The 13,513-nt window shown below is 60.6% G+C and overlaps 1 protein-coding gene across 4 annotated transcripts in view; it reads right to left on the bottom strand.

Annotated features, from left to right (window-relative positions):
* Positions 1–13,513, bottom strand: part of ADGRD1 (adhesion G protein-coupled receptor D1) — a 126,884-nt gene that overhangs the window by 19,702 nt on the left and 93,669 nt on the right. For all 4 annotated transcript variants that reach the window (XM_087857440.1, XM_087857442.1, XM_045779323.2 and 1 more), the window contains 3 exons: positions 9,099–9,202; positions 7,585–7,696; positions 5,204–5,357 (listed from right to left, as the gene is read on the bottom strand). In XM_087857440.1, coding sequence (XP_087713566.1) covers positions 5,204–5,357; positions 7,585–7,696; positions 9,099–9,202 — 370 coding nt within the window. The remainder of the gene's footprint in view (positions 1–5,203; positions 5,358–7,584; positions 7,697–9,098; positions 9,203–13,513) is intronic.

Below are 13,513 nucleotides of genomic sequence, written 5' to 3'. Positions count from 1 at the left end.
CTGTCTAGACAGAGGCTAACTCATGCTCACGCTCACACGCGCACACACGCATGGAACTCTTACAAATCCAAGCGTGTTTCTGAAAACGACCCACTCTGGCTGCCCGACAGCAGCACGTCCTCGGGGCCTCTGCCCAACCTGCTCGACCTGCACAGAGCACAGCAGCCTCTCCCCTGCTCCCCTCCCATGAAGGGGCCCCCCCTGGAAGGGACAGCACAGGATCCACCCACCCACTGGCTGGCTCCTCGAAGGTGCCTGGGAGAAAGGGCTCCTGACGAGGAGGCTGCGTTCTGCTTGTCCCCAGAGCAGAAGCTGGGGTGGTGACCACACATGAGTACCCCCCAGCCTGCGCTGAGCCTGCGGCCCCAGAGGAAGGAGAGGGAAGCCTGCTCCGGGCTCTGCCTGGGCACCTCACAGCGGCGGCTCCGGGCCTTTCTGGCTTCAGTCTTAGTCTTGAACAGGAGTTTCCTGGAGAGCTGTCCTATCTCTGATCCGCTGCTTTGATGTCTAGATAGTTCAAATACATTCCAGAACGTCCGGGCCTCCACAGAGGAGACCCACCGGGCTCCGGGGAGAGGCAGCCAGGCCGGGGCCCTCACTGTGGCCCTCTATCTCATGAGTGTCCCGCAGGTGAGCACGACCTAAGAGAAGGCAGACGTCTCCCTGGGGCTGCACACTGCAGGCTCCTGCCTGGACGGACCCAGAGCCACAGGAGACGAGCCGGCTCCCTGCAACCTGACTCCAGCCCAGCTGCCCATTCCCTGGGACCTCCGTGTCCACAAGTGTCACAGGGTGTCCTCCCTGCCTGGCTCATCTGGTGTGGGAAGATCACGTGGCACCTGAGATGGTGAGAGGCCAGGGGGGCATCAAGCGCCAGGCACCATGAGCCACCCAGTGCCCCCACGGCACCACCAGGGTCCCCAGCTTCACTGAGGAAGTGCAGGCTGAGGGCCATCCTTCCTCTCAGCCCACAGAACAGCAGGCAGGCACCTGGGCCCCAGGCTGGCGGGTTGTGGAAGGCGTGGCAAGGACCGGAGGTGCCTCTGGAGATGCGTTTCAAACTCAGTGGTCAAGGCCTTCGCTGTGAGCTGAAGCCTACACCCTCCTCCCCCCGGTCCTACCCGTGGGCGGTTGGCATCTCTCTGCTGCCTGAAGTAAAACGGAGTCAAAGGTTCTTTTTCTGCATTCACAACGCCTTTGATCCCAAACGCAATGCTGGGGGCTCCCTCGCAATTTATTCCTGTGTCCCCCTCCGTCCAGCAGGGGCCACCCCACGGGGCAGTGACGGCATCTGTCTGAGCAGAGGGTGGGCCCACTGTCTGCGGTCTCTGAGGCAAGCGGCAGGAGCCCAGCAAGTGGCTGTGTACGTACTTTTTAAAAAAGATTTATTTATTTGAGAGAGAGAGAGCGTACACGCGTGCCTGGGGTGGAGGGAGGGGCAGAGGGAGAGAGCCTGACGCGGGGCTCGATCCTAGAACCCTGAGATCACAACCTGAGCTAAAACCAAGAGTCAGATGCTTAGCAGACTGAGCCTCCCAGGCGCCCCAATGTGTGTGTTCCTAAGAAGAAATGTTTCAGAGGTGGGAGGATGAGGATGCAGGGAACAGCCAGGAGGAAAAGCCTGGGCCGTGGGGCCACAGGACACTTGGGTTTGTCCCCAGGGCCACCCCAGACCTGCTGTGTGGCCTCGAGGAAGTGCTGGCCCTCTCTGAGCCTCCACAGTCTCGCTGTGGAAATGGAGGGAAGAGCACCCTGCCCCCCATCTGCTGTGAGGACCCCTGTGTTGTGGCCGCGGGTGTGACTGACGAAGCGCTCCACGTGTCAGGTCAGTCCCTATAATCGTTAACCACCTCCAGTCCCTCTTGCACTGTGGCCGTCACCTGAAACTCGAGTCTCAGGAGCCGTGTAGGCACACGACCTCCTTCCGCAGACAGTTCAGGGTCCGTCCGGCCCCAGTGCGTGGACACATACATTGTGGAGTTGAAGATGTGCTCTCTTTGGAATGCGGCGCTACTTCCCCGGCCTGGGGCGGGGCCGTGGGAGCCACCAGCCAGGACAGAGCAAAGAGCCCAGGGAGCGGATAACAGGAAACCGGACACAGGGGCGGAGGCCTCACAGAGGAGGGCAGAGAGGAGGCCAGAGACAAGTGGCCTGCCTGCTGTGTGAGGCCCCCGTGCCATCTGCCGCAGGCTTCCAGATGTCTCTCTGTGCATGGGGGAGACCGTTGGGGCCACTAGGCTCGTTCGGGGCCACAGGTTATGGACAGAAGTGACGTGTGCCTCTACAGGCCGAGTATTTAATTTCCAGTGTGAGGTCCTTCCACATCCTCTCCTTTCTCCCAGCAACCAGCAACAGTCCAGGCAGCGACCCCTCTGCCACTGTAGGACCACCACAAGCACAGCCCTGCCCACTGCCACGGCCACTGGGGACGTAGAAATGGGAAGTAAAGGTGTGTGGCTTTACAGCAAGGAGAGCTGGGTGCTGCCTGTTACCACAGCGCTGCCCCGCAGCCCTGACCAGCGCCCCCCCCCCCCCCCCCCGCCCACGGCTCGGCACCGCCCCGGGTCCCTGGAGCTCTGAGCTGCCCAGGGAAAGGTGGCTACCGTGAGCCATGATTGAGTGTGCGCCCCAGATGAGTGGGGAGCCACAGGAGACGAGCCGGCTCCCTGCAACCTGACTCCAGCCCAACTGCCCACTCCCTGGGACCTCCGTGTCCACAAGTGTCACTCTTTCTCCCCAAAGAAAGTTGTAACAGGAAAAGAAAGCGGTTATATTGCTTTCACTTCTGAGCTGCTCATCGGAGACGGACATCTGTGGCGGGGATGTGCAAACTCTCAAACTTTCCCCACAGTCTCCTGTCCTGCTCCCACAGGGATGCTTCGGACACAGAGATCACCGTTCACTCCCCTTACAAATCTGACCTAGGGCCTGACATCTAACAAAACCTCAAGGTATGTGCTTGAATTGATGCCTCCAACCCCCAACTCAGCTTCAAAACAGTCCCGAGGGTTTCAGGGCCGGGGCGGGCTCTGAGGGACGAGGCCTCTGTGCGAGGGGCGCTCTCTGCAGCGCGGTCTCCCCGTGCCCTGGGTCAGCCTCCAGCTCCATCTTCATTAGCCACTGAAGGCTGACAGGGCCCAGCTGTGAGCAGACTGTAATGAGGCCCAGAGCTAACTCCACCGGGTCGGAATGAGAGAGCGAGTTCGCCAGCCCTGAGGACATGCCTCTCGGGAAAGCTGACGTGCGGATGGCTGCAGGCTGCCGGCCCGGCCCAGGGCTCCCTCTGCAGAGAGCAGCATCCGGCTGCACGCTCACACGTCCGCAGGCACTACGCTGGTGTGAGAAACCATAGTTCCAGACAATGCTGTCAAACAGGATTGTAAACTCGGGGTTCCCAGATCACCTCACTTTTCATAAGATCTCTAGGATTTATATAAAATCTCCAAATTTTTAAATACTGGTAAAAATAATTCATTTTTTATCTCCAATACTGCAGACCAAATAAGAGCCCAGCGTGGGCACAGCTCCAGGGGTGTGCACAGGCCAGGTGTGGGACATCCTGGCCCCCACAGGCAGCTCCCTGCGTGGCGCCAGCAGAGGGAAGGTGGCTGCGGAAGCCAGGAGGGGGCAAAACATACCTTCACTGCACCCCGAACACATTACATCAAGCAGCTCAAAGCACAAAATAAACATGTTTATCTGCTCCCTGCACAACGAGGGCTGTGAAAATTAAACCCATTTGAGGAAACCCAGGAACAAGCAGCAGGTCGCTAATGCCAGACAAACGCTTTCTCACAAATGCAAACATGGCAGGTGTCCACGACATGGCCCCGTCCACCCACTCTGACAGGAGCAGGAGTCCTTGGGATGGAGCAGGCAAGAAGGAAGTTCATGGACTCAAGTTAGTGGGGAGGGGGCTTCTGGAATGAAGCCATGAGCCGCTCCACAGACCCACCCCTCAGTGAGACAACCCTAACTCATGAAAATAAGCCTAAAAAAACCCCCAACCATTGAAAGTCTCTGTACGTTTTCCTAAGGCTATACAAATTAGGAAAGAGTTATTCAAGAAAACCTACTCAAGTCTTGGTAAGAACAGAGGGTCCATGACACTTGACTCAAGCCATGACTTGCTCTACCCCAAGGAGACAGGCCTCCCCCACTGGGCCCCTCAGAGCTACACTATCTCGCGGGGGTGGGCTGCCTGCTCTTCTCCTTGCAGAAACTCTATCCCAGGTAAGAGCTCCCTTCCTCCATCCAGCCGCAACCAATAGGGTTTATGACCTGTCCCTGCTGAGAACATGGGGACCCCGACTGCCCTTCCCTAAGGGCACTCAGGGCAGAAGCTCTACGTTGCAAGAGGCGAGCTAGCATCAGAGGCTGCCCACCCCGCCCAGGGCCATGCTCTAACGCTGGGGTGCTGTCCAAGAGAAATGAGCCGTAGTCCCTGCCCTGGCTCCAGAGCAGTGCCTCAGAGACTCTTCCCAGCTATGGGGGAAATAGACCATTAGCTCAGACAACTCCAAAGCACTCTCCGTGGGAACTGATTTGTTTTGCAATAGAGCATGGGGAAGTTCAAGCCTAAGAGCATCTGGCTTCTTGGAGGTATGTCATATGAAGGTGAAATCACATCCAACCTACCCCCACCTGCCCCATGCCATCCCATGTACCCCATCCTATCCACTCTGCCCTCACTTGCCCCATCCCTTCCCCACCTGCCCCATCCCACCCCCACCTGCCCCATCCCTTCCCCACCTGCCCCATCCCTTCCCCACCTGCCCTATCCTCTCCCCACCTGCCCCATCCCCTCCCCACCTGCCCTATCCCTCCCCCACCTGCCCTATCCCTTCCCCACCTGCCCCATCCCACCCCCACCTGTCCCATCCCTTCCCCACCTGCCCCATCCCATCCCCACCTGCCCCATCCTCTCCCCACCTGCCCCATCCCCTCCCCACCTGCCCTATCCCTCCCCCACCTGCCCTATCCCTTCCCCACCTGCCCATCCCCTCCCCACCTGCCCATCCCCTCCCCACGTGTCCATCCCCTCCCCACCTGCCCCATCCCATCCCCATGTACCCCATCCTATCCCCCCTATCCTCACCTGCCCGATCTCATCCCCACCTGCCCCATCCCTACCCTCACCTACCCCATCCCACCCCCACCTGCCCTATCCCACCCCCACCCGCCCCATCCCCTCCCCACCTACCCCATCCTATCCCATAGTAGTAGCGGTGCTTGCTGTCCTCTGAGCCAAAGACCTTGATCACCATGCTGTAGAGATGCAACCCTTCCACCAGCATCCACGCAAAGGCGCTCAGGAAGAAGTAGTGCAGGAGCATGGCCATCACCCGGCAGGGGACCTGAGATCAGAGACATAGAAGGGACATCTCTCTGGGTGCGAGCAGTGGGCGGTTCCCGCAGGCCCAGCATCTCCGGTCACGTGCCCTCATTTCCCAGGGGAGTGGGGAAGGGCCCTGGCTCCCTTTCTAGTCCCCGTGGTTCGGGTGGGGCGCGTGACTCTGGCACAGTGATTGGCTCAGGAGAGCACGGGAATCAGGCCCAGCCAATCAGTGTAAAGGGTTGGGTCCTCTGCAGGACTGGCTCGGGCTGGGCACATGAGCAGGCTGGCCCAATGGGGTGGGCTATGGGGAATGGGCGGAGCCGCCAGGGAGCCCTCCTGTGAGCCTGGGGCTTTGCAGACACGTGGGCCCCGTAGCTGTGAGCAGGTCCCTAAGCCGGACTCGCGACCCGTCTGGCTGCCCTGTCTGGCCGCCCCGTGCCTGTGTCCACATGGGGCTGGGAAGGGGGCGGAATGATGGGACGGAGGAAAAATAATAATACGTTTAAATACCACCTTCAAAAATTAAACTAATAAAAAGGAGGGAAAATAAAAGAATTAAAGACAGAAGCCCAGGGATGGCGTGATTTCTGTCGGGCACCCCAAGCTCTGCTGTCACTGACCCCCCCCCCAAGATATCAGCTCATTCTCAGGACAGCATCGAGTCCCCGGCACCTGGTTTCCCAGGTGCGGCTGGAGCTCCCTAATCTGCCCCACGTGCGCGTTGGAGGCAGGTGTCATGTGCACAGCGCTCGTCCCTGCGTCCCTGCAGCCCCTTCCCAGGGGCACCACCCGCCCACCAGCCGCTCCGGACTGGCCCCCAGGGTCACTCTCCGTCTGCCGTGGGGATCCTCCCATGGGCACATCCCTCCAGCAGGACAGTTTGATGCCCTGTCCCAGGGCTTCAGACACGTGAGACCCCAGGGTCCCCGCCAGGGTGATGGGAGCCACTGCAGACCTGCTTCCCCTCCCGCGGCCTTCACGTGAAGGGGCCTCGTCTCTGGCGGGGTCGTGGGGAGCTCTACAGGCATCATCCACGTCACCCAAGTGCCTGATCGAAATTTGGAATTCCAGGCCCCACACAGAGCCACAAACCCAAACCTGTGTTCTAAGAAAACCCGGAGGGCTGACGCATCCGGAGAAGGAGGCTGGCACATGCCTGGTCCCTCCACAGCACATGCGGGGCTTTTTAGATGCCCCTCCATGCCCCTAAACCTGCGAGGGAGGACCCTGCAGCCCAGAAGGGTGGCTCTCTCCCTCGGCAGCAGCCCCAGGACAGGCGGGTGGTGGCCGAGGACCTGCGGCCGATCCTCACTAGTGTAGGATAAAGAGCTCAGCCTGCATCAGCCAATCCTGTGTGAGTCTCAAGGCCACCGACCTATACTGCTCTGTTCCCCAGAACCCGCCTCTCCTCTTCTGGTCGGAGCAAGCCAGGGTCTGCTTCTTCTTCCCACCAGCTGAGTTTCAAACCCACATCACGCCAAGCCTGGATCATATCAGTTTTAGCTCTTAACCTTCTGGGGTTCTAAGGCTTCCTAGGTCCCCAGTACAAAGGGCAGGGAAAAGGGGGGCCTGGGTCTTCGCGTCCCCCTTGCCGGCAGCCCCTGACCTCACCCTCAGCAAGCAGAGGTGGTGGGGGCTTTGTGCTCAGTGCAGCAGTGAAAAGCAAGACTGCAGGGGGCCAGACCTTACCAGTCCCCCATCTAGAAGCAGGAGGCTAGCACGGCACTGCCTCGGTGGGCCCGTCTCCAGGATCAGAGGGCTGGTCTGTGTTAGCTCTCCGCATCACGCCCAGCACCCCACCAGGGCCGGACAGTGAGCTGACTCAGCAGGAGCGCCAGCATCTCTGCTACTGAGAGGACCATGGGCAAAGAACCCAGCTCAGGCAGGCTTTCTTCTTTTTTCTGTTTTAAAGATTTATTTATTTATTTATTTCACAGAGAGAGACAGAGAGAGGGGGAACACAAGCAGGGGCAGAGGGAGAGACAGGCCTCCCGCTGACCAAGGAGCCCGATGCGGGACTCGATCCCAGGACCCTGCTGGGATCATGACCTGAGCTGAAGTCAGACGCTTAATGACTGAGCCACCAGGCGCCCTGAGGCAGGCCTTCTTCCGTGCCTCTCCTGGACGAGCCCCTGCCCAACTGTCTGGAGGATGTGGTCTGAATTCGGAGTTGAAGAAACCACCAGAAGGTGCCAGCCCCGGTGCCACCAGAGGGAGGAAGGAGAGGGACAGAGGGGCCTACTCACTGTGCCAGGCGTGAAGCCGAAGCTGACCAGCAGGAGGATCTGGGCCACAAGGACGGCGAAGGACAGGTTGGCGTGGATGTGGTAGCGCTGGTTCCGGATGGTGCTGACAGAACTGAGGGCGGAGAGGCAGCGGTGAGGCCCAGGCCCAGCGCCAGCGCCACCACTGCTCTCCCTACCACAACCCCAAGGGCTGCCCAGATGCTGTCACTCCCTGCTCTGACACCTCAGTGGCTCCCTATTGCTCTTGGAAAGGAACCAGCTCCTTCCACAGGCTTTGGCCCTGCACGGCCTGCCCCCTGCTTCCCCCTTCCGGCCCCTGCTCTGACTCAGCCCGTTCCTTGCTCTCTCTCCCGCTCACAATGCCCCATTCTGGCTCACAAGCACCCCAGTCCTCTCCAGGCTGCAGCCCTCACACCAGCCATGCCTCCCTGGGAGAGGACTTCCGCTGGCCTGGAAGTGTGTGCTCCTGCCCCCCCCCACCACCACTCCCACCTTCCCTACTCCGTGTCCTGTCCTCTGAGCTGCCTGCCCGCCTGCCTGTAGTGGGCTTCCTGAGCAAAGCTGGGGGACGAGGAAACCGAAGAACTAATGTCTCAGCTCAACGCTGGTGCGGGCTCCTCCTGCCTGGCTTGACGGCCGCCACCCCTGCCCCCCACAGTTCCTGGAGTTCTGGGGAGCTGAGGGCCTCTCCCTCTAGATCGTGCCGTAGCCCCCGACCTGGGACCCCACAGTCACAGCCAGGCCAGGTGCTGGGTGTCCTCAGAGAACCAGACCAGGTGAGGAGGGGTGCTGGGTTCCAGGAGGCACCCCTGGAGCATCATCTCCCTTGCGGAGGAGGGGGGAGGGGAGATAAGCTCCTAAGCACCCCCAGAGGGAAAGGCCCCATCCCGTGTGAGGCCAAAAGCCCTGAGCCACGGCCAGTGTGTCCTCACAGTCATCTGTCCACATGGGCAGTGCTCACTTCAGTTTTCCATCCCAGTTCAGAGAGGGCTGCAGAGGGACTCAGCTGCCACCCTCCCCTGGGGGCTGCACAAACTTCCTTGAGCTCTGACCACATGTGGCTTCAGCTGGGCAGGGCAGGGGGCCTCCTGGGAAAGGGCCTTCCTATGTTTCCAGCTGACACCAGGGATCCCCCCCACAGAGCTGCGGCTTTGCTGTCTTGGGGTAGGGGGTCCTCGGTTCTGGCTCTCGCCAGTCCAAAGGCCAGAAAGCCTGTTTCCAGCTTATCTAAAGCAAGGTGCCCTCCAATCTCACAGCCCCTCCTGCCTCCCTCCTCTCTCTTCTCCAGCACCCCAACCCCTCCCTGCATCCCAGATCTCAAGATGAAAAGTGACTTTGGAACACCTGTCCAGCTGGGATGCGCCACGAGCACCAGGCATTCGCCACCTCACCAGGACACATGCTGGCCGGAAAGCCAAGTGGGGCAGGCTTGCACTGACATTTACCCAAGGGCGCCAGACCTCCCCGGACACGGACACGGACACAGACACGGGAGACAGCAGAGGATGACTCACGAGAGCATGGCGAAGGTGACCAGCGTGAGCACCAGGCAGACCAGGGACACGGAGCAGCCAATGTACGTAATGGACGAGAGTGCCACCTTGTGTCCACGCGTGAGCTGTGTGGGAAGCAGAGCAGAGGTGTCCGCACTGCTCCAGGTCCTGGAGGCCGGAGGTGAGTGGGCTCCCGCTGGAGAGGCTCCCAGGGCTGGTGCACAGCTGACCATCAGGCAGCCGCTGTCCCAGCGTGCACGGGGTGGGGATCAACGGGTCCTGCCTCTCCCCCAGATGCCGTAACCAGCACCCACGAGGTCCAGTCCCTTGGAGTCAGCCCTCGGATTTTGCTGGAACACTCCCCCCAATCACTCAGATTCCACCACCCCTCCAGCTTCTGTCCTGCTAATGCCTAACCCCTGCCCTCCCAATCCATTCCTACATCTGCCGCCCAGCCGTACCTCCTGGTAGTCTAGCCGGCAGCACCCAGGATGGATTAAGACCCAGACCCAGGAGCCACAGAGGACAGTTTAAGACCCGGGAGGGGGCCGACTCTTCCCTGAGGATCCCCTGGATTTACACGTCGGAAGTGCGAAAGTGCGTAGAGCGGAGCCAGGGACGTGAGCCGAGCTGAGTTCGTGCGGAGTCGGCTATCATCCCCGATGCCCACCAGCACAGAAGGTGGTAAACGGACTGGACGCAAGGCCATGAAGGACGGTGAGACAAGCCACAGCTCACCTAGCGGCACAACCCCAGGTGGTGGCGCCCTCGGCTCTGGGAGCTGGAGCCTCAGATCACTCACTTGACCCTGCGCTCCCTAACACTCCGTGCGCCCCGAACCCCGCACCTAGGAGACCAGCTTCCCCATGCCTGTCCCTGCAGAGGCCGCTGCGGGGCTTCCTCCTGTATCTGCATCAGAGACCCAGCCAGAGACCCTCCCCATCGCCGATGTCCGTGTCCACCAGACATCAAGGTCCCTCCAACCTCAGCCTCGACACCCTGGGGCCTTGGCCTCAGCTAAGCCCCCCCCCCCCGGCTCTGCTCATCAGGATGTAATCAGGAGCAAAAGGGGGCAGCGTCCAGAAGGACTGTGGGCCCAGGGGGCTCCAATTCTGCAGACCGGGGACGGTAAGTGCATCGTGCAGAGCAATCTGGGAGCCAGCGGGACTGCGCCTGAGGATGGACAACTTAATGGGCTTTCCTTCTTCCAGATCTGTGAGTCACCGTGGTCAACTCACTCCCCAGGGGCTACAAAGCACTTTAGAGCCTTGACGGAATGGAGGCGGGGAAGAAGCCTGGAGCCCGCACCCTAGATGCAGGAGGGGGCAAGCCCTCATTAGTCGCTGCCTTTGGCCCACACCAATTCCCTAAACAGGAGGAATGCACGGGGGCTGGTGTGTTCCTACAGCAACATTCTCGGCCACATCCCAGAACCCGGCCCCCCAGCTTCCCCCTCTGCAGATAGGTGGCCAGAGGCGTTCAGATTCCTCAGGTGGCCCGGGAAGGTGAACACGAATTGTTCCTAGCGCCGCCCTCGCACACCGTGGGGCCTGAGACTCCGGCTCCTGCAACGTGTTGTGAGCAGGGCTCCCTGGACTGGTGCCTCTGGTGTTAGGAACCGGGAGGCAGAGCCGCATTCTCTGTCCCTCTCACGACTCCAGGGGAATACGAGCAGTGTAAGTCTTCTGAAAAGTCCTGCAGGTGAAACCCATTCAGCTGTTTGCCTTGGCACTTCTCAAACCCTCTGGGAGACAAGAGGAGATGCTGCGCCACACCCCCAGAGACAGTTCTGGAAGAAGTGCTCTTACAGAGATGTTGTTTTTGGGAATAAAACCACATATGAAATGCTAATATTAAACCGGGACTGTCCTCTTTCTTTGCTGTCACAGATAATTGAAAAGTCTCGCTGTCACCATCACAACGACCTCTGCCTGGAGACAGAGGGAAGCAGCAGATTCAAGGGCTTATGGATAGAGCCTGACCTCTTTGCGGAAACTGAGGTCCACCTCGGCAGCACTCAGCACATGGAAATGAATGTCATAGCCACAGAAATACGAGCACGTGAAGGGTGAGGGCACTGCCTAGCTCCATGACACCTTCACCCCGGGGCCTCTGGGACGCCCTGTCCCCAGTCTGGCCCTGAGCCGGCGCCCTCCACGTGAATCTCCATGCCACCCCCGTCACCACCTGGGCCTTTCTCCCCTGAGATGGACAGCTCCCTCTGACGGAGTTCTTACTGCCTCACGACCAAGGCTGGAGAAGCTGGCGCCCACAGGTGTCTCCTGAGTGCTGGGGGCGGGAGGAGCTCTCGGCTCGTCCCCTGGCTCCCTCACTGATCCTCCACAGAAGATGCCCTTGACCCATATCAGCATGCACACCTGTCTTCTAGAGACAGCAGGACTTTGCCTCTGTCGCTCACAGGCGTGTGGGGAGGCCCCAGGGGCGGAGGTGGGCGGGCTCACGCCCCGAGCACAAGCTTCCCTGCCTCTCTGCTCGCCCTCTGCACCCTGAGCTTCTGATAAACGGGAGTCCAGCCCTAGCCTCGGACCCACAGCTACCCAGGCCCACCATCAACCAACCGGAAGGCTGGGAGGTTGAGCCAGGAAGAAGGTCACAGCCCTAACTGGGCGCGTGCTGCTTACAGGCAGCAAACCCTTACAGCAGCCCTGTGGGCGGGCACCTCCGTTCTCACTTGCAGAGGGGAGACTGCACAGCGAGTAGGGGTGGCACTGGGCCCCAACAAGCATGCATCGAGCACCACTGTGTGCCACGCATGGAGCTCACACTGCAGTGGGGAAGCAGGCAAATGCACGGGTGAACAAACAAGGTCATTAGTTCCTGCTTGGACAAGGCCGAGACAGACACAAACAGGGACCACGCGCAGAGGACAGAGATGTGGGTGGCGGCTCTGTGAGGGTCCTCTGGGTCCCTCCTCCATCCTCGGAGCCCAAGTATCCCCAAGTGCTGTTGGTGCCTCTGCTAACCCAGCCCGCATACCCTCTCTTTCTCCTCAATTCCCAGAGCCCCCACCTTTGCCCCCGAGCTCCTCTCTGCCCCCCAGTGCATCGGAGCCACCCTCAGTCCGGTCTCCACTGGGCAGGACATCACCCCAGCTCACTCCCTCCACGGCCCCTGCCCCAGATGGGACCCACATTCCTTCCCTTGGCCCTGCTTCTCTGCCTTACCACCTGGTTGCTCTGGCACAGGCTCCAGACAGGAAAGCTGGACCCTCCCAGTGATTCAGTGGACGGGCTTCAATGTGGGACTAGGGTCACAAGGGTGTGGGAGTCCCTGGAAAACCAAAGCCATGATGCACCCCGGGGAATGGGCACAGCCTGCACCCCTGTGGGGCAGGAAGGTCAAGGCGAGGAGGGAACAGGAGCTGAGCCTGGGGTGGGGCCAGGGAGGAAGGCTGTACCGCTGGGGCAGGGACACAGAGGGGACCCAGCCGAGGCCAGGAGCACCTAGCAGACAGCAGAGTGGCATCACACCAGTGCCCGTCTCTCGTTGGCTGGACTGGCGGGGAGGCCAGTCGTCAAAGGAACCTAAGGCAGAGCAGAGTGAAGGATGAGCCGGGACCAAGCAGCTCCCTCACCGGGACGCCCCCGGCTGTGCACACACTCAGCCCTTCGCTGCTCCTGACCCACCGCTCACCCTGGCTCTTTCCCGACGTCCAGTCTCCCTGGCTGCTGAGCCAGCAATCCCTCAGACCAGCTCTCTGACCCCAGCTGAGCCATACATCTTCGTGCAGCCCATGGACAGCAGGACCATGTGGCTCCAGGGGCCTCCAGGGTTCCGTGACAGTCCCTGGGCTTCACCGGGTGTAGCTCTGCAGGAATACACGGCCAGCTTCCCCGGCACAGAGTCCGGGCTACAGGCGCATGTCACGTTCCAGTGATGGGAACAAGTCCACAGCCCTGAGGACAGCAGAAACGAGCTCCCTGGCCGGCAGAGGGGCACTGCTGGAGTCCAAATGGCACCCACGGGCCTGCATCAGCTGGGGCCTCCCCCCACACCCCCTGCACAGAGACGTGGCTCCTGTGTCTTTAAGAAGACCTGTGACTTGCCGTGGTCAGGCCAGCTACCTCATTAAAGGACTGAACTGGGGGTGGAGCCCTGAACCAAGACACCCCATTACCCAGGCCACCCACCCGTGGGCACAGCTGGTTCTGTACAGACACCACTGCAGCCCTTCAAAGAGCGGGAAATTTCATTCAGGGAAGTGTTAACACAGGGAAGGGGAGGTGCCACGGAGCTGAAGGAGAAATCCAGGCAGGAATCACGACAGGAGCCCCTCCCCTGGCAGGAGGGCCCAGCCCGCAGCCATGGTCACTGGGAAAAGCTGGACCAGGAGCCGGAGGAGACACAGCCACTGCCGGGAAAGCTGCCTGTGGCACAGTGAGGGAAGGGGCACCTGGCCTCATCCGCTCTCCCCG

Source organism: Ursus americanus, chromosome 30, assembly GCF_024610735.1.
Source record: "Ursus americanus isolate L20-20 chromosome 30, mUrsAme1.1.p, whole genome shotgun sequence".
Lineage (NCBI taxonomy): Eukaryota > Metazoa > Chordata > Mammalia > Carnivora > Ursidae > Ursus > Ursus americanus.
Note: the sequence above shows the minus strand (reverse complement) of the source record. Positions and strands in the feature narration are given on the sequence as shown.